Source organism: Osmerus mordax, chromosome 16 (assembly GCF_038355195.1).
Source record: "Osmerus mordax isolate fOsmMor3 chromosome 16, fOsmMor3.pri, whole genome shotgun sequence".
NCBI lineage: Eukaryota > Metazoa > Chordata > Actinopteri > Osmeriformes > Osmeridae > Osmerus > Osmerus mordax.
In genome coordinates this window covers 5,417,091-5,435,230 of record NC_090065.1, presented here as the reverse complement: position 1 = coordinate 5,435,230, position 18,140 = coordinate 5,417,091, and the positions used below count along the sequence as shown (strand labels likewise).

The 18,140-nt window shown below is 44.2% G+C and overlaps 5 protein-coding genes across 7 annotated transcripts; 2 read left to right on the top strand and 3 right to left on the bottom strand.

Moving 5' to 3' along the window:
- Positions 1-495: 495 nt before the first annotated feature.
- On the bottom strand, positions 496-8,610 carry elovl8a (ELOVL fatty acid elongase 8a). The gene is made up of 8 exons (XM_067252691.1): positions 8,476-8,610; positions 7,804-7,868; positions 7,438-7,625; positions 7,084-7,164; positions 6,876-6,932; positions 6,626-6,740; positions 6,378-6,505; positions 496-663 (listed from the first exon to the last, which is right to left on the bottom strand). Exons 2-8 carry the CDS (start codon positions 7,856-7,858, stop codon positions 496-498), a joined length of 792 nt encoding a protein of 263 aa, XP_067108792.1. The 5' UTR covers positions 7,859-7,868; positions 8,476-8,610.
- Positions 956-4,672, top strand: LOC136959508 (putative nuclease HARBI1). Of its 2 annotated transcripts, none has more exons than XM_067253862.1 (12): positions 956-1,334; positions 1,616-1,686; positions 1,774-1,950; positions 2,041-2,102; positions 2,185-2,271; positions 2,359-2,400; positions 2,469-2,642; positions 2,722-2,744; positions 3,091-3,410; positions 3,504-3,595; positions 3,692-3,803; positions 3,898-4,672. In XM_067253862.1, the coding sequence occupies exons 1-12, from the start codon at positions 1,177-1,179 to the stop codon at positions 4,266-4,268; spliced, it is 1,689 nt and encodes a 562-aa protein (XP_067109963.1). In that variant the 5' UTR covers positions 956-1,176; the 3' UTR covers positions 4,269-4,672. The 2 variants fall into 2 exon arrangements, with proteins under 2 accessions (XP_067109963.1, XP_067109962.1); XM_067253861.1 differs by having other exon boundaries at positions 3,480-3,595.
- Positions 8,611-8,852: 242 nt separating the features above from the next.
- Positions 8,853-11,445, bottom strand: selenop2 (selenoprotein P2). Of its 2 annotated transcripts, XM_067253597.1 has the most exons (6): positions 11,377-11,445; positions 11,033-11,280; positions 10,498-10,710; positions 9,847-9,955; positions 9,369-9,704; positions 8,853-9,283 (listed from the first exon to the last, which is right to left on the bottom strand). In XM_067253597.1, exons 1-5 carry the CDS (start codon positions 11,377-11,379, stop codon positions 9,408-9,410), a joined length of 870 nt encoding a protein of 289 aa, XP_067109698.1. In that variant the 5' UTR covers positions 11,380-11,445; the 3' UTR covers positions 8,853-9,283; positions 9,369-9,407. The 2 variants fall into 2 exon arrangements, with proteins under 2 accessions (XP_067109698.1, XP_067109697.1); XM_067253596.1 differs by having other exon boundaries at positions 8,853-9,704.
- Positions 11,446-11,708: 263 nt separating this feature from the next.
- si:ch73-382f3.1 (uncharacterized protein LOC100151273 homolog) lies at positions 11,709-14,919 on the bottom strand. Its single transcript, XM_067253656.1, has 4 exons — positions 14,581-14,919; positions 14,159-14,315; positions 13,804-13,976; positions 11,709-13,352 (listed from the first exon to the last, which is right to left on the bottom strand). The coding sequence occupies exons 1-4, from the start codon at positions 14,728-14,730 to the stop codon at positions 12,969-12,971; spliced, it is 864 nt and encodes a 287-aa protein (XP_067109757.1). The 5' UTR covers positions 14,731-14,919; the 3' UTR covers positions 11,709-12,968.
- A 322-nt stretch (positions 14,920-15,241) lies between these two features.
- toe1 (target of EGR1, exonuclease) lies at positions 15,242-18,113 on the top strand. Its single transcript, XM_067253165.1, has 7 exons — positions 15,242-15,732; positions 15,836-15,876; positions 15,988-16,084; positions 16,184-16,342; positions 16,518-16,777; positions 16,878-17,058; positions 17,235-18,113. The coding sequence occupies exons 1-7, from the start codon at positions 15,613-15,615 to the stop codon at positions 17,994-17,996; spliced, it is 1,620 nt and encodes a 539-aa protein (XP_067109266.1). The 5' UTR covers positions 15,242-15,612; the 3' UTR covers positions 17,997-18,113.
- The last annotated feature ends 27 nt before the right edge of the window (positions 18,114-18,140 follow it).

Genomic DNA, 18,140 nt, shown 5'->3' with positions numbered 1-18,140 from the left:
AGCCAATGGCTCTCTGAGACAAATGAGGTGTCATGGTGGGAGATTAGATAGATAAGTGGAGAGGAGGAGGAGAGAGGAGGAGGAGGTCTGTCAGGGTTTATTTCAATTTGGCAGAGTCGCCAGAGCGTGGCTTGGACTTCATCCCTAATGACTAGAGGGGGATGGGAAGAGAGAATGGAAGATGTGTGTGTGAGTGAGTGAGTGAATGAGTGAGTGTGTGTGTGTGTGCGGGTGTGTGTGAGTGCGTGTGTGCAATGCATGTGTGTGGGTGAGTCTGCTGGTTTGACATCAAGAACAAAACCAAATGTGTATGTACGTATGCGTGAGTGTGTGTGTCTGCTTAGATTATAGGAAGGGCTAAATCAGAGGCTTAGACGACATGCAGATAAAGCAGCCTGAAAACAACAGCTTTACTGAGACACTCAATAAATATAGAAAAAACACGACACACATAGTAAAGACAAATAAATAAGTATCCATTTGCTCTCATCTCCCTCATATCTTCTTGGCCTTCTTGGCGAGGTAACTTTGGTAGTAGAAGTTGCTGAAAAGAGCGATGAGGCTGAGGGAGTAAGCAAATACCACAGCATTCATGGAGTCCGGGAAGTCACAGTCAGTGAAGAGGTTGTAGGTGGTGTGGATCGTCACAATGAGGAACTGGAGCTGAGTGAAAAGAGCATACAAAGTATTGTTTAAACCCACACACAGAGAAACATAAGTGCACAAAGGCAAGGAGAAATACGTATTGGTTTTTGCTGTTGTTGTGAAACTTGTCTAACCTAGATTCAGGCACATTTTTAAATTGTTCTTCAAGTCACAAACAGGTAGATGTCAAAAACGGAGTAGAATTATGATTTCAGAGCAGACAGGCCTCGATGGCAGTTGGCTCTCTCTAGGCCTTTTCATAACAACACACTCCACCTGACACACGTTGTCATCCGACTCTGACCAGGGGCCTGTTGCACAAAAGTAGAATTAAGACATCCGGGATAAATGACTCAGCTGAGCTCAATGAAGCCAAAACATGTGCGTCCAGGCTTAATTGGTTGCACAAAGACCAAGCCAGGATGAGCAGACACGGATTCATTAAGCCAGGTGAAACCAATCCTGGATAGGTGCGCGCTCACGGCTCACTCAAATAGACCCCGCCACAGATCACAGATTAACTGATTTACCATGGCAACTAGAGCCGCGTACTTTTCCCCGTCGGAAGCACAAATCCTCATGGAGGCATACGAGGAGGTAAAAGATATAATTAAGAAGAAAGGCAACACCGCCACAGTGATAAAGCAAAGAGAAAAAGCGTGGCAAAGTATTGCAGACCGCCTGAATGCGTAAGTAGTGCACAATTACATACTCACCGCTCCGCTGAAACATCACAATTACAATTCAAATATTTAATTCACATCTCCAAAAATGCAGTTGTACTGTAATTATGAAACGGTTAAATTTTTTATTGAAATGCACTGCAGATATGAGTGAAATTGTGTAAAGTAACTCCATCACACTGTATAAAGCTATGATAAATTTTTTGATATTTTTACTGAAAACAAGACAAAAATACCAAGTAATTTTTTGCAGTGTGACTCCATTAAATATGTGTGTGTGTGTGTAGATTAAACATGAACGGGCCAAAACGGACATGGCAGCAGGTCAAAATCAAATACAAGAACATTCTGCAGAATGGTATGGTCCCTGACTAATATTTAACAAAGCACAAGCATATATTGTACCCAGAAGGTGCCTGCTCACACATTGTCTGTACTGTTTTAGCAGTGAAAAAGAATACCCACAGACAAGGCACGGGTGGTGGGTCACCAAAGGCTGACCTTACCCCAGCAGAGGACATGGCCTTGGAGCTAAATAAAGGCAGGCCCGTCTTAGAGGGGATCCCTGGGGGGAAAGAGACGAGCATAGGTTCCTCCCAAGATGCCACCCGCTTCATTCAAGGTATGTCCTTCCATCTCTACATGGGATACAACCACATTCATATTGAATCAATTTGGACTGTCTGACTTTGGTTTACCTATTGCCTTGCAGTGTCTGGCAGCACTGTGTTCCTGTTAGAGCCACCAGCACAAGCACCAGACGATGCTGATCCAGTGAGTACTCCATCAAAGGCATACTGTAGGCCTGGCATGTCTTGTCTACTAGCTTCAATATGAATCCGATTAAATGTGATAGGGTGAAGGCCCCAGTGCAGCAGCAACAGCACATGATGGAGACGATGATGAGGAGGAGACCATCTCTCTGGATTCCAGAAGGCATGAGGTATCATGTTAAGACTGTGAAAGTACTATTTACTCTACAATGGTGAGGAGTCCTCATCAAAATCAAAAAATCTAATTTCTTTTACAGGACCCAGATGCTATACAGTGGGAAAACCAGCCTGGCAACATAGTGCGTATTAATAAAAGGACACCACATCCTGCCAAATTCCAGCTGCGCTAATTGTATTGTGTTCACAGAGCTCACAAGCTATCAGAAAGTTGTATGGCAACCACCTCCGGCGCCAAATAGAACTGGCAGACATAGACATTCAGTACAAGAAGAAAAAGATGGAAAATCTTGCACTGGAGTCCGAAATAAAAAATAGGACAATTAGGAAACTGGACCTTGAAATAAAAAAACTTGAGAGGGAGGTGAGATATGCCTTCAATGTACACTGTATGCTAACTGTAACACAAATGTATTAATCATTATTTTTCTTTCCTCCCCCAGCTCCAAGAAGATGACACAGCTGAAAATAAAAATTAGGTATATTCTCGTAAAGTCAAGTGAGCCATGACATATGAGCTCTTATTGTGAGCACACAGGACGGTGGCATCTTTCTAAGGTTTTTTTTATTTTCCCAGCAATCAGTACAACCAAGTCATCGTTATAAGGCATCGCCCTCTTTTGCCCACCCCCCCAGCACCAGGTGTGGCCACTAGCCTATATGAAGGCCCAAAATTGTGTGTTCCTTTCTGCTCTGACAATGGCATGCCCATTCGTGCGAGATGTGGTGGATGAAGAAGCACTTGTGCTGAGGAGAGCCTTCAGGCGAGAAAGGGTCTTCAGGGACCGGTTGGACCCACTGGCCTTCCCTGATGACCATCTATATGAAAGATACAGGTTTTCTGCAGATGGCATCAGGTATCTATGCAGACTACTGGGTCCCAGGATTAAGCACCGCACTGCACGGAGCCATGCACTGAGTGTGGAGCAAATGGTTTGTGTGGCCTTGCGCTTTTTTGCTAGTGGAGCCTTCCTGTACTCAGTGGGGGATGCAGAACAGCTGAACAAGGCCACAATTTGCCGCACAATAAGGAGTGTGTGTCTGGCTATCAAAGCATTAGCAGATGTCTTCATCTCCTTCCCTGGCCACAGAAGACTCTGTGACATCAAAGAGGAGTTCTATAGGATTGCAGGTAAGAGGATCTACAAATTACAGGACAACTGTTAACACATAGTAGGATACTCATTACTTTGTGTGACAGGTTTCCCCAATGTCATTGGTGCAGTGGACTGCACACACATAAGGATAAAAGCCCCCTCAGGTGCCCATGAGGCCGATTTTGTGAATAGGAAATCCTTTCACAGCATTAATGTTCAGGTGAACATAACTTTTTGATATTGTCCATTGACGAACACTCTGCATTGCCAGTGATGTGCATTGATTGGTGTAATATTCCTCATCTTATGATTTCAGATGGTCTGCAATGCTGACTGTGTGATCAGCAATGTTGTGGCAAAATGGCCTGGCTCAGTCCATGACTCCAGAATCTTTCGGGCCTCTGAAATCTATCAGTGCCTATCACAAGGTAAGCCACACAACCCCTATTTATAACCATCATGGCTGTGTCAAGAATATCACTGTGTTTATGAGGTAGTAATGATGAGATTTTGTGTTGACAGGTGAATTCTCTGGTGTGTTGCTGGGAGACAGGGGGTATGGCTGCCAGCCTTTTCTCCTGACACCTTTCACAGACCCCCAGGAAGCACAGCAGGCCTACAACCATGCCCATGCCAGGACCAGGGCCAGAGTTGAAATGACCTTTGGCCTCCTGAAGGCACGCTTTCACTGCCTTCACAAATTAAGGGTCAGCCCTGTTAGGGCATGTGATATTACTGTGGCTTGTGCTGTCCTCCACAATGTGGCCTGCCTGAGGAAGGAGAGGGCCCCCAGAGTGCCACCAGCCATGGACTGGGACAATCCGGCAATCTTCCCTGATGACGACAGTGGTCGGCTGCTGAGGGACCAATATGTGTTGAATTATTTTAGTTAGTATGTGTGCTTTCAATTTTGGTTAAATATGTCCTGCGGTGGCAGAGGAATTTGGGTTTTTTTGGGTTCGTTTTTTTACGAATTTGGCCTCTTATGATGTTTGTGCGGTATACTGTGTGTAATACAAGGCTGCAGGGAGGCTACTGCATCCATTCATTTGTCTGTTCAGTTGATGTGTATGGATTTGTCCTGCATTTATTTTAGTGTGCAGACATGCAGGGTGTGTTATATACAGACCTTTGAATGTGTATGTATCATTTTGTATAATATGCTTGGATTCTGTGCTTTCCATCTTGTAGAGTCACTGTGACTTCAGTTTCGAAAGGAGCTGATGGTTTACCTGCTTTGTTTTGTCCTTATTCAATAAAGGAACATAATGTTACACATTGTGTTTTTATATTCATATGGAATGTGTATTTGTTTATATGACAGAGTACTAGGGCCACACTGAAGAAAAAGGATAAAGTCATAAATTTATGAGGCTGGTTCTTTCTGCAGAAAAGCTACATATTGTTTTTACAGTTTTGATACTTATGACAATGTGATACTTAATATTCTGGCACATCAGCATGTCTTTGTTTATGAAACCATACTGAAGTACAATTTCACGAAATGCCCCACATCTGTCATTTTAACAACTGTCCTCCTTTAAAACAACTGGTTACAATATTATGACTTGTGTTTTTTTCCCCTCTGTGGCCCTAATATTCTATCATTTTATATATAGCCTTATAGTCTATGGGAAACTGTAAATTATCTAATGATAGCAACATCATCTAAAAATCATTTTTTATCCAAAATCATTGAAATTAATGATCACAAACGTTTAAATAATGACAGTGGGTCTAGTTATATGTGATAACAATGTATAGTGAGCAGTGAAATAACTATTGGTTTCCATTTGTGGTGACTGCTGACTGACATTAGGGATGAGATTAAATAGATCCTGGAATTTAGCCTGGTCTGGAGCAGGCTAGCTCCACAGAATAAATCTCCATGGTAATTTATACCATAACATATCCTCCTGCCCCCTATCCATCTTTAGTGCAACCGGATTACGGATCAATTGAGCCAGGATCACCAAGATATCCTGGCTTAATCCCTTATCCTAGTTTTGTGCAACAGGCCCCAGAGTTGGGGCAGCAGCCTAACAAACAACTGTGTAGTTGTGTGAGTCAGCAGAGTTAATGGGAAATACATATGGTGCCATTGTCTGTCTGGACAGAACCTTAATCGCTGGGGCGATTTAAAATCCTGATTAGAGTCCAAGCCTGTTTGGATTAAAATCATTGCTCCGTACCCACCTTCAGTTTTCAAATAGAAAAATAGTATAGACACTAGAACACTTAACTAATTTCTATATCTTAAGATATCATTTAAGATATTTGACTTTGCTTTCAGTCAAATAAGGAACTAAATGTATGAGGGCATGATAATTACGAGAGACAATAGATTATTCTAATCTGGATTAGATGTTCAGTTAAAACTGTCCTCAGGTCCTTCCAGATGGGGGCTTAGTTTGAGGCCCAGGCTCAACAGGCTCTCCAGGGTCCAAGCCTGGGGTTGTGGTTAGGGCCAGGCCAGGCCCAGGTCAGGAGGGGGGTAGGGTGGGTAAGAGCTATAAAGCTCTGATGCTGATTATCTCCCTGACTAACCCTGTTAACTGCCCTGCTATTGTCCTACCCTACCAACGCTTAATTAGAGAGCTTCAGGCACTGAGGGGTTAAAGCAGTTTGAGTTCCATGGGTTTATAGTTGTTAGGGCTCAGTCAATTAGACAAGCCTTGGTTGTATTAAGTGTGACAATGTTGATAGACATCAACTGGACAGGGTTAGATTTTTAGTTAGGGTACTGTTAAGTCAATCCGTTGATGACAACATAATTCTCCCAGTACAGTCTCCCCCAGTCCAGGGTTTTCTCTAGAGAACAGAATATGTGGGATGGGATGGACTAAAAGTGTGGAGATATAGATATATAGCTATAGACTTTCTTTGTCCAAGATGAGGCCTAATCTTTGTGTGGGAGTATATACTGTGTGTGTGTTCCTGTGTGTTTGCCTGTGTGTGTGTGTGTGTGTGTGTGTGTGCGTGTGTGTGTGTGTGTCTCTCACCAGCTGCAGGGAGGTGAGGTAACGTTTCCACCACAGGAACTTGTGCATGTGATGACCCACAGCAGCCAGTCCATAGTACAGGTACATCACCACATGGACTAGAGAGTTGATCTGGCCTATGAGGAAGGCTGGGCAGACAAACACACAGAAATACAGGGATGTATTAACATACAGTACTGTAAAAACACACAAACACACACATGCATGCACAAACACACACACAAACAATGAACAGCTAGGATACGCACACTGACCCCCGGCCACGTATTTAACCCCAGCCCACCAGTTGAAGATCATGGTGCCATGATGGTAGACATGCAGGAATGTCAGTTGGCTGTTCTTCTTCCTCAGGATGAAGAACACCTGGAAAACACTCACACACACGCACACACAGACATACTATCAACAGGCAAAAGTGCTTAGTGCAGCTTTCTGAAATCTCATCTGGAGCACAGATGACCCTGGTTGAAACCCTCCGGGTTCCTCTGATATACTCACTGTGTCACTGAGCTCAATTACTTTGGAGAAATAGAACCACCAGCACACCTTAGCCATCTGGCACACACAGGAGCCAGAACACAGGAACACACACACAAACACACACACACAGACACACAAAGAAGATACATCTCAATGAGCTGTTTGAACTAATATGGACAATGGTGAGCTTTGATGTTGACTGAGGACGTGAGCCTGTTGTAGTTACTCTCATTGCCAGCGGGCTGTGACTGTAGTCAACAGGTTGACACAGCAAACTGTAGTTGGCCAACCAGGCGGACACTGTGAACTGAGAAAGGGAATAATCAATAGACAGAAAGAAAAGAGAAGGAGAGAGAGAGAGAGAGAGAGAGAGAGAGAGAGGGAGGAGAAGAAGTAAATGAAAAAGAAACATCTCTAATTGTAACCATTGTAACTCCACCCCAGTCTTTCTTTACATTTATTTAATAGGTGGCTAGATAGTTGCTAGTAAAACAATTTCTAGATAGGATGGAAAGTTGGATGGAGATGAACATAACAGGTAACAGAAGTGGCTGGATGAGCCTTGTATCATTGTGAATACCTCATAGAACATGTAAGCTGACAGGCAGACCATGGCGAAGTTGTAAACAATAAGCACAGGCTTCAGGTTGACTGGCTGTCTGTGTTCCATGAGTTTAGGTCCCGTCCATATGAGCAGCAGGTAACACAGGAAGATGCAGGTGATTGGCACAGGCGAGTACACCAGCAACCAGCCATCCGTTCTCTTGTCTAAAACCCATACAAGAAAGACAACTATGGGACCAGCAAGAGCAGGAGATATACTGGCGAGACTCTCCGAAACATATTCTTCTACAGAGCAAGAAAAGTATTTTTTATTTTAAACATTGAGGACATATTTCAGAAATGTATAGTGCTTTTATTTGTGTTTATTGGCTACTCAGCCTACCTCCATTCTCTAGTACTCCTTGGTAGAAGAGCTTGATTTTCTGCCATGTGGCCATTTGAGAAAATCTGCAACCATCAATTAAATTAAATTTTCTTTACTCACAGTGGACAGCATTTTTAAAAGTAAGACGGTGCTGCCATCTATCGATTAAATGGTGCATAATGCTTTTGAGCAACAGACGCACTATTTGGTCAGATGTTGGGTGGTTCAGGATGGCTGTATGATAACATTGGACACCGTTTAAATACTGAAGTCAACCAATGTTGGGTTAAGCTAAGTAAGCTTCTTTATCTTCTTACTTCAGGATTTAGAAAATCCCGTACACAACTATAGACTCGCCCTACAACAAACGTTACATCAGAGACAACCCAACTTTTACCAAACTGCGTAAATAATAGTAACCTGAACTGATAATAAGTCAATATTACACAAGTAGCCTATATTTATTTAACCTTTAACCTTTGATGGTTAAATAAATAAATAAAACGCCCCTTTTGTGCTATTAGTGTTTTTAGATTAATGTAGGCTACTCTATCAAGAAATGGTAAACACAACGTATTGTTGTGTGTATTTGCGTCTATCAAAATATTAAAGCAAATGTGCGCTTACAGTGTCTATAGGCTACTCAAGCTACATTCATCCTACCTGCATGAACTGTTGTTATTCAATTACTTCCAGAACGAAGATGAATCGATCCTCGCTAAATTGAAATCAGACCAGTTATTTATCAGAATAAAAATATCTCCGTTGTCCCACTACAGACTTGCTATTGTTGTTGATTGGAGAATGTAACGGTGACCTGAGACGTCTATACCCGCCATCCCACACCGAACTTCTATGTCCACCTGCTGGACATCGTGCATAGTGGCTTTAGTGTTAACTGAGGGAGGGACGCTAGGTCAAACGTGTAGGGCCAAACCCCCGAGACAATACCAACCAAGCGATGCAGTAAAGCTTGCAAAATGAAAATATGGGTGAATATGCATTGTTTAAGTAACAGTTTCAACACAATGTTGCTCCATCCATTCATAATTTATGATTTTCTCGAGTTTATTGGAACACACCTACACACTCCTCTAATAAAGTAGTATCCAAGCAGACCACAACATTTTGCGAAAGTTGACATGGTTTGTATACATTTTTTTCCCATATGTGTGGGGGTTCAAAACAGACCCAAGTTGTATTTTTTTTGTAAGTCATTCTCCCAGTGTCCCAGTCCTGGCTGGGTGACGGTCAGTCCTGATCTCTGGTGCAAACCATCCGTCTGCAGGCACCTCTCTGTGGTTTGACCCACAAACTTCATCAACTGCACAAGAGAGACCTCGTCACCCCACCACATGGAGGAACTGGTGGACATTACCGGTTGGCTAAACAACTCCATATCCAGTTCTGTTCTTAGATCACATTTCCACGTATCAAATTACCAAAAGTCAACACTGACAGTGAGAAGATAGACAAAACACCTGTTGTTGAGAAGTCCCTGAAAAAAACGAAAATATTAAAATAATATGGTAATACGTGCAGATACATCACGTCGATTTCCAATGAATTTACATATTACATACGCCTGATGCTCCAGTTACTCAAGGTCAGGGAACAGTCTTCTAATTTAAGACTTGCTGCATGTCACTGTGAGAGCCATGATGTTGACTGTGCTGTTGATGATGATGATGATGATGAAGTTGGGGTGCGTTACCCCCCTTGTCTGCCTCGGAGACATTGGGTTGCACTTCCAAACCTGGAGCGGCACTGTTGATACTTGTGGGTACTGTGGTCCTGACTGTGATAGGGTTTGTGCTGTTGTCATTCTCACTGAAGCCACTCATCTCTGTGCTGCTCGTCGTGTCATTGCTCTGGGTGTTGTTCCCACGATGACTTGACATTATCGAAATGAAGTCCTTCTGCCGATGGTGTGACATTACACACCAGAAATGCAATGTTAGAAATGAACAGGAAGATGCTATCCGATCCCACATGCGAGACCGCAGCCCAGATTAGGTTTTCTTATAGAATTCTAATCTATGTGTGTGTAGGTCTACTCACAGTACAGTTGCAGATGTCTTTTTGGTAGGTGGCTCTGATCGCTGCCTCCACGTAGGGGTAGTGGAGATAACTGTATGGCAGGACAATGTGGAACGTTAACCGTCCACACCTAGGAGAGAAAGAAACCGGACAACAAAGAAAGAAGAGGAAATACAATCATTTTATATTTAGAAATTTACATTTAGTCATTTAGCAGACGCTCTTATCCAGAGCGACTTACAGTAAGTACAGGGACATTCTCCCCGAGGCAAGTAGGGTGAAGTGCCTTGCCCAAGGACACAACGTCATTGGCAGAGCCGGGGATCGAACCAGAAACCTTCTGATTACTAGCCTGATTCCTTAACCGCTCATGCACCTGACTCCCCATTTTAGGCTCATGTTGTGAAAAATACCAACTCAAAGATGTATACATAACATTCAACGGGCAAATGTCCAAGGTGGAGCAGGAGTGGGGTCCAGGCCTACCTGTCATAGACCAGGAAGTCATCAGGCCTACCTGTCATAGACCAGGAAGTCATCAGGCCGACCTGTCATAGACCAGGAAGTCATCAGGCCGACCTGTCATAGACCAGGAAGTCATCAGGCCGACCTGTCATAGACCAGCAAGTCATCAGGCCGACCTGTCATAGACCAGGAAGTCATCAGGCCTACCTGTCATAGACCAGGAAGTCATCCTTGTCTCCGTTCAGGGCCTCCCACACGTCGTCCTGGAGGGGGGACTGTTGGTAGACGGGGATTCCAGGGGGCGCTCTCCTCTTCAGCTCCCAGTACATGGCTCTGGACTGGGCGTCCTGCGCGTTCACAATCAGGAACGACACACCTGTCATGTTGCTGCGCAGCAGACGCTCACGCAGGCCCCCGAGTCTGTACACGACCACACACATCATCATCATCACAATGAACAGGATTCGAAATCATTTGGTGTTTTTAGAACTAAAGGGTTATCTATCATCAATATGAAACCATACTTGACATGCTTATATATCTGCAACCATGCAATACATGGTTGCTTCTTAAGTCCTTGTCTACTTCTATCTGACAAGCCTTTGATTCCATGATAATCGCAAGTTTATGACGATAACCTACTCTTATCTCAAACAGACTTTTCAAACATTACATGATAGTCTTTAACTTTTCCAATTCATTGTAAATGAACAAAGGTCCGTTCAGACCCTCTCTCTCTTACTTGGAGGCCTGAATGAGACAGAAGTGTCAGCTGGCCTTCAGCAGAGCTACTATGACTACATCTCCTAGCAGCCCCTCCATAGGGCTCTGTCCTTGGACCTTCCAGTGAGGCGCAGGCTTGCAGATGCTGGAGGTGTTGCTGTCGCGCTCCAGGAACAGGGGCGATGCCCAGAGCAGCCCTGGCAGGGCTGCCCACAGCCACAGAACCAGGACACCCCACATCGTCGCTCGTGTCCTCACAAGCTTTACCTGAGGAACACATCCAGGAGTTACAGTACATTCAATGTATCTCCAGCAAACTCCCAAGTGTTCATTCTAAATGACAGTGCTCACGGTCACTCGTACCATGTCTCCTTAAAGGATTATACGCTATAAATACCACATGCTACGGATGAAGCATGGGCTTGATGAGAATGTGGTGTGAATAACCTCTTAGTCCAGTTTCGCCCCCTTCTCTCACTGACCCAAACAGCTCAGTCACTGACCCATAGTCAGTTTTTTAAGCTGGATTCTAAGCCAAGCACTGCCCCCAAACAAACAGGCTAAACCAATCTGGTGAGGCTGCAAGTGATTGTGAAACCAACGTGGTCAACACAACGATGTCCCACAGGTTATCTAAGTTTGCTCTTCAGCAGAAAGAAAAGGTGTACATTAACCAATAAAAGTGCCAACATTATTAGTATTTAATAAATGCATATCATGTCAACTCCACGTATTTAACCCAGCAGAAGGCCCATTAATACATTTTTACACTTCAATAAAAACATTTCATAGGGTAATCAGTCGATGTTTACACTACCTGATGGGGTGATAGTGACTACCATTAAGCAAAGTTTAGGCCATGTCCAAAAGGGTCAGGGTTGGTGCTGCATTAGGGGGTGGACAAACACGGTACAAAACCTGCATGGTTGGCAGCTAGCCAGACTGATTTCGATCACTCAATATGTGGAAATTCAAGAAAAGAGAGTTCCTGCACATGCTGCTCTTTCCAGTTAGGCTTTATGGAACCAGACCAATGATGAGTTCACTGGATGTTGATTTGCGTTATAAAAACAAAAGGCAATCAATTCTAATGAGTGGGTGGTACTTTGATCCGGTCAAAGTACAACACGAGGATGTCTGTGCTGCGCATTCCATGAACACTGATCCCACTCCCACTCCCTTCATCTACGGGTATTTTAAACACAATACAACACATTTGACACAGGCCTTTATTATTTTACACAGTGACTGTGTTTTCATCAAGGTATACTACATGTGTTCTAAAGTCCCTTTAGTGTGTGAACAAGATGAAGAAGTAGATACAATTGATCCGACTAGTGCGACGGTTGTTTTTGCAACCCGCTTCATCCCATCTGAGGAGAGGAGTGCTTGCACATGGTTACTATAGAAACCAGCCAAACCTGTTCTAAAAGAATCTGAACTTCGACATGAATGCCGTCGAACTCCCCATCCTTGTGAATGGGGGCCCCTTCAGATCACCCTATGAACAATGTGCTGATCTGATAACCTTGTGTTTGATAAAGCACAGGTGTGGAAGGTTACAGGGTGTACGGGTCGAACCTTTAAATACTTCACTTTAAGCACTTTGAAGCAAAACGAGGAAGGTTTTTTGTTTCATTCACATACTTATTAGCGTGAAACAAGACCTGAAGCAAATCGCTCCTAGAACAGAGGGCACCTGCACACCACGCAGCCAGCCACCGCATCTGGTCATCACCCAGCAGTCCAACGTAGGCTGGCTACGTCGTATGGCATCCTGTGCATTTGCATCAAATGAAAATACACATCACGGCAAAGCTCAAGTCTCTCAGGATGGTGACCAGGCTGTGGAAGCCACAGGTCACAGACTGCCTGGTGAGGAAGAGGAATGCCTGTGCCTTCTGCCTTCTGTGGCAGCAGGAACGAGGAGGAGAAGTCAAAGTCAAGTGTGTGGATCAGGACATGACTCCCAGTAGCTCCTCGTCATTGTCCCCATCCTCCTCCCCCTCAGGGCTGTCGCAGGACGTCATGAGGCCCAGTCCCAGCTCCGCCAGCTCCTCGCAGCTCATCGCCGTGGTGACCATGATCTTGGTCTCCAGGCGGTTACACAGTGTCCTGTAGGAGGGGAGTGGGTAGCCCATCTCTCGCAGGAACTCATAGCCCTTGGTGCCCACGGCACAGCGGATCTTCCGGGCCTTCAGCACGGTCTCTGGAGACCAGACGGCCCGCCGCGAGCGCTTGGTCAACGACAGGGCCCGGATCTGGTCCTCGTACAGAAAGTTCTGGAGGCCCTTCTCAATCTTGTCTAGTCTGTACAGGCGCTTCTTCATGTCCTCTGCCTGGAACACAACAGGTATAATTGAAAGGATTTTTAGGTTACAACCAACGTGTATTTGTTTTTCTCTAGATAGTACTACACTCGTAGCCTGAGTGTAGTACTATCTAGCTCTGGCAGATGGTTCTGGCCACCCTTCCACTTAAACAGATTTTCCTTCAACCAGAATCTGGTCAGGCCAATCACAACAGTTAAACCAGCCCATATCAGGTGATCTGGTGGAAGAGAAATGTTTAAATAAAACAACCAAGATTATGTTTCGTTGCTCTGATTTGTTGTATCAATCCAGTTATATTTTGAAGCATTTTGGTCTGAGCCCGTTCATAATGCTCCTTACAAATCGAAAAAGGAAATGAGAGGATCAAGACCCATTCGTGCTACAATGCTATGAATGTTTGTCAGCATTACATTATAATCAACGACAACAGTTAACAGGTTTGGTAGCATCTGCACACCTCTCGCTGCAGTCTGGCTGTATGCTGCATCTCCTGCTCCAGCTGTTTCTTGTACATTTGACACTTGGTACAGGGGTGCTCCAACTCCTCCATGTCTGCATCCTCATCTTCCATCCCTGGCAGAGGCTGACGCCTGGCATAGCCATGGTCTCCCACATTCAGATCTCTTTCCACTAGTATGCCAGGACAGAATGACTTTCACATACACTCACACACAAGGCAAACTATAAATATATATTTAAATGATTCCCAATCCATAGAAGCAACCATTTCAGTTTACAGTCAAGACTTGATATTACTAATTCTGGTTAAAAAAAAGGTTCTGTGTTAGAAAACTTTGTTGTAGTATGCATACCTGGCTCTGGTTTCAATGGCAACAGAATCTGAGGAGTGGCGATGGGATAAGGTGGGTCTCTAACACTAAATAAAGTGGGAATAGCGTTTGGTTTCAGCTTCTTTCCCCCTGCTGGCGACCTGGCTATTTCTTCAAACTGGCTGGGCTCAAAATGGTCCTGAAAAAAAATTGCGCAAAACATCAGTTCATAAACAAGGGGTAGTTTGGAATCACATGGAAGAAACTGCGCTGCTTGCAATGCAATGGAACCAGTAGAGCTACTTCTTACAGTCAGTTCAATTCGATGAAGACAACATAGCCAAAGTAAAACACTGTAGCTTTTGGAGCGTTATCGTTGTTAACTAAGAAAGTGTTTTGTTGCTCAGTATTGTACTTGGTTGGCTAAAAAAAGTTAGTCATACTGCCGTCCATTGAAACTTTACCTGACACAATCTGGAGTGTGGAGTGGGTACAAAATCACGCCGACAGTTCACCAGCCATTTCTTCTTTCGTACAGGATCTTTGGGAAAACGAAATAGTTGTTTCCCAATGGTTGTTGAGTTCGAGCAGTTTGGAGCTGAACATCCACCCATAACTAGCAGCGAGCTAGCTAGCCTAACGTTAAAATTAGCAGAACTTTTCAGTTGTTATGAGAGGACAACAACAAAATACTATAAATATGTAGATGAAACAAGAATATGTAGTGGAAATATAGACATGCCTTGATGTCCTTCCTGTAAACGTTTTTAAATTAAAACATTTATTTACAAAACGTTTCTGACTTTGTTTGAGCCAAAATGGCGCACTTGGCCTTAAACGTTGAGCTTACCGACGCAATAAGCACAGTATGTCCAAATACTGCCTTTGTAGAATTCGATTTTCAAGAGAATAATATGAAATATACAATGACTAATAAATAAAACTGGTATTATGTATCGGTCTGTATTCAATAAGTGGTGCCTCACTCACAGTATTTTAAATATGTTGGTGAGCAAAATACAAAATATGGTGTATTTTCAAACAAGTAATGTTACTACTGCCATCGGGGTCCTTTAACCTAAGTGACGTTTGCCTCATGAACCAAAGCAAAGCGGAGCACGTTGGAGTATTTTCAGTTTTAGCGTCCTGCACTTTTCTTTATTCGTTTATTCCAAAAATACTCAACTAGCTTGCACAGATATAGCAACTAAACAAGCGATGATATAATAATAATGAATTCCCCAGTATATCTGATAGTTGAATACTACACGATTCAGTTGCATTGGTTGTTACGGTTAACCGTGAATTAGCGTCAACTAGCTTAGTAGCTAGCTCATTCATTGTAGTAGTATGCATTTGAAATCTTAGTATTCATACTGTAATATAGCTGTGTGGCACACAAAACTAGCCAACTAGCAACATAAAAGCAGTTTGTTGGCCTAGGCAACTGTTATTAGGCGTTACGCACATTGCTAGTTACATTTATAAAAATCCACATGGATATGACGTCTTCTGTGGTAGTCCCAGTCATTGACGTACAGAATGATAACTTTAAAGAGCTGTGGCCTGCTATGGTCTTGGCCATGAAAACCTCCTCCTTCATTGCTGTCGATACGGTGAGCGCCATATAAGCTGTGATGAAGTGGCTATAACTAAGTACTTAAATAAACTCATACCACTTATAAACACTGGTCTCTCTCTGTCCCTGTTCTGAAATAGGAATTGAGTGGCCTTGGATCCAGAAAAGCTCTACTGGCAGAGTGAGTGAGATCCATGTCATATTGTCTAACGAAGCAATAGGATATCAATCAGCAAACTTGTCTCTAATGTTTGCGTATCCAAATCTAATATGGCCATTTGTCGGTTATCAGATCCATAGAGGACCGTTATAAAGCCATCGTCAATGCGGCCCGCACTCGCTCAATCCTGTCCCTTGGAATAGCCTGCTACAAGAAACTCGACAGCAAGGTGCACCTACCCATCACAGCTCCAGCAGAACAGTATTTTCAAATCTGATTGATCCATCACTTTGATTTTGACTGACTAAACATTCAACTTTGTTTCCAGGCAGCCGACACATACATGGTACAGGTGTACAATCTGACGTTGCTCTGCTCTGAGGAGTACATCATTGAGCCTCAGTCAGTGCAGTTCTTGGTGCAGCATGGTTTTGACTTCAACAAACAGTACGCGCAGGGGGTCCCCTACCACAAAGGCAATGACAAGGTGAGAATCTGAAACACACACACTCACATTAATCACACACAATTATGGGGATTAAAATTCTCCCATTCACCAGCCCAAATATCTCAGATTTCAGGAAGTGCAAAATGAACAAGGGTGCAAATGTTTAGGAATGTATTTTGTACTAATCAGAGATCTCTTCCTCCTTTCTGTCCAGGGAGGGCCTCCCCATGGTGTCACCATCCGTAACCTGTTTATGGAGTTTCTGCGTGCACGCAAGCCTCTGGTGCTGCACAATGGCCTGATAGACATGGTCTTCCTGTACCAGTGCTTCTACGCCCACCTGCCTGATAAGCTGGGCACCTTCACTGCAGACCTGTCTGAGATGTTCCCAGCTGGGATATACGACACCAAGTATGTCACTGAATATGAGCTCCGGTTCCCTGCCTCCTACCTAGAGTACGCCTACAAGAAATGGTTAGTATGCTACCATTTATTGTGCACTAAACCAGCACTGCTCTCCCAGGATGTAGTTCCATGTTTTGATGGAGGGTTCTTTTCTCTTGTTCTCCCTCAGTAAGCTGGACAACTCCAGGAGTGTCGAGGCTGGTGAGCCCGATGCCGGTTCCGATGGTGCGGTTAATGTTTTCCTGGAGTTTTGTAACTACTCAGGTCACATGTCTAGCTATGTGGACTACAGGCCGTGTCTGGCAGGAAGCAGCCAAGAGGGAACTCTGACAGTCTGCGAGCGCTTCTCAGTCAGTAACAAACTGCAAACATATGCAAAAAATGTCCCATCATTTAAAATATATTTTCTTCCATGGGTTTGTTTAAAAAAATATATTTCCTGTCTTAATTTGTTTTCCCTTACATTCTAAATCAAAATGAACTTAACCTGGTTAAGGTTTAAAGTCGTCTTGTCTGCGCTCCTCAGGCATACGGCTGGTGTCCCAATGGCTCCCAGTGCCCCCTGTCTCACGACACCGACCTCATCATCCAGCAGGACGAGAAGAGCAAGGAGGACAAACGGAAGAAGAGGAAGAGGAAGAAAAAGCAGAAGGGAGGGGCACGGGCAGAGGGGGACGCGGGGGCCGGGGCGGTCGACTTTGAGGGGGCTCCTGAGAACAAGAAAGCTCACACGGAGCTGGAGGTCCAGGAGACGACAACAATAACGATGGCGTCACCAGACAAGGAGCCACGCAGCGCTGACAACACGAAGACGGACTCAGCCAACAGCAAGGGAAACGGAGTCCCAGAGCCACAGTCTCCCCCCAAGCCTGAGGCAGCCAAGCTGGAGGCAGCCAAGCCGGAGTCAGCCAAGCTGGAAGCAGCCAAGCCTGAGGCAGCCAAGCTGGAGACAGCCAAGCCTGAGGCAGCCAAGCCTGAGGAAGCCAAGCCTGAGGCAGCAAAGATGGAGGCCATGAAGAAGGTGGAGGGAGGCTCCCACAGGGCAGGGTTCGATGGCTTCATGACCGGGTATATCTTCTCCTATGCTGCTATGCTGGCCAAACGAGAGAGTAAGGAGGGAAAGGAGTCCTCCTGGCTTCCTGAATGTCACAACAAGGTGTACCTCAGTGGAAAGTCTGTTCCTCTCCACATTGTCAAGAGCACCTTCTCCAAGTCCTCCAAGGCCCACACACACAAGATGGAGCTGGTGTGGGGAAAGGCCAAAGAACAAGACAAACCTACAAAATAGGGCTAAGTTTTTCCAGCTTGATAAATTTTGGTTTAGAGATTGTTAAATGATAAATGTTAAATGGCTGGAATTTAAGTTAGTGATATTTTCAATAAAAGACTACCTTTGTTAATCATATCTTTGAATGCATTGAAGACTACTGAT

What these genes read in the sequence shown, in the direction of transcription:
- LOC136959508 (XM_067253861.1), top strand. Translation starts at nt 1,177, where the DNA reads ATGGCAACTAGAGCCGCGTACTTTTCCCCGTCGGAAGCACAAATCCTC. An exon ending in TGGATTCCAGAAGGCATGAG is followed by an intron (nt 2,272 to 2,358) that starts GTATCATGTTAA and finishes TTTCTTTTACAG; the next exon opens with GACCCAGATGCTATACAGTG. An exon ending in CAAGAAGATGACACAGCTGA is followed by an intron (nt 2,745 to 3,090) that starts AAATAAAAATTA and finishes GGCCTTCCCTGA; the next exon opens with TGACCATCTATATGAAAGAT.
- toe1 (XM_067253165.1), top strand. Translation starts at nt 15,613, where the DNA reads ATGGATATGACGTCTTCTGTGGTAGTCCCAGTCATTGACGTACAGAAT. An exon ending in ACCACAAAGGCAATGACAAG is followed by an intron (nt 16,343 to 16,517) that starts GTGAGAATCTGA and finishes CTTTCTGTCCAG; the next exon opens with GGAGGGCCTCCCCATGGTGT. An exon ending in GAGTACGCCTACAAGAAATG is followed by an intron (nt 16,778 to 16,877) that starts GTTAGTATGCTA and finishes GTTCTCCCTCAG; the next exon opens with TAAGCTGGACAACTCCAGGA.
- si:ch73-382f3.1 (XM_067253656.1), bottom strand. Translation starts at nt 14,730, where the DNA reads ATGGGTGGATGTTCAGCTCCAAACTGCTCGAACTCAACAACCATTGGG. An exon ending in CACACTCCAGATTGTGTCAG is followed by an intron (nt 14,316 to 14,580) that starts GTAAAGTTTCAA and finishes ATTTTTTTTCAG; the next exon opens with GACCATTTTGAGCCCAGCCA. An exon ending in GCCATTGAAACCAGAGCCAG is followed by an intron (nt 13,977 to 14,158) that starts GTATGCATACTA and finishes CTGGCATACTAG; the next exon opens with TGGAAAGAGATCTGAATGTG.
- elovl8a (XM_067252691.1), bottom strand. Translation starts at nt 7,858, where the DNA reads ATGGCCACATGGCAGAAAATCAAGCTCTTCTACCAAGGAGTACTAGAG. An exon ending in CAGCTTACATGTTCTATGAG is followed by an intron (nt 7,165 to 7,437) that starts GTATTCACAATG and finishes TCCCTTTCTCAG; the next exon opens with TTCACAGTGTCCGCCTGGTT. An exon ending in ACAGCCCGCTGGCAATGAGA is followed by an intron (nt 6,933 to 7,083) that starts GTAACTACAACA and finishes TGTGTGTGCCAG; the next exon opens with ATGGCTAAGGTGTGCTGGTG.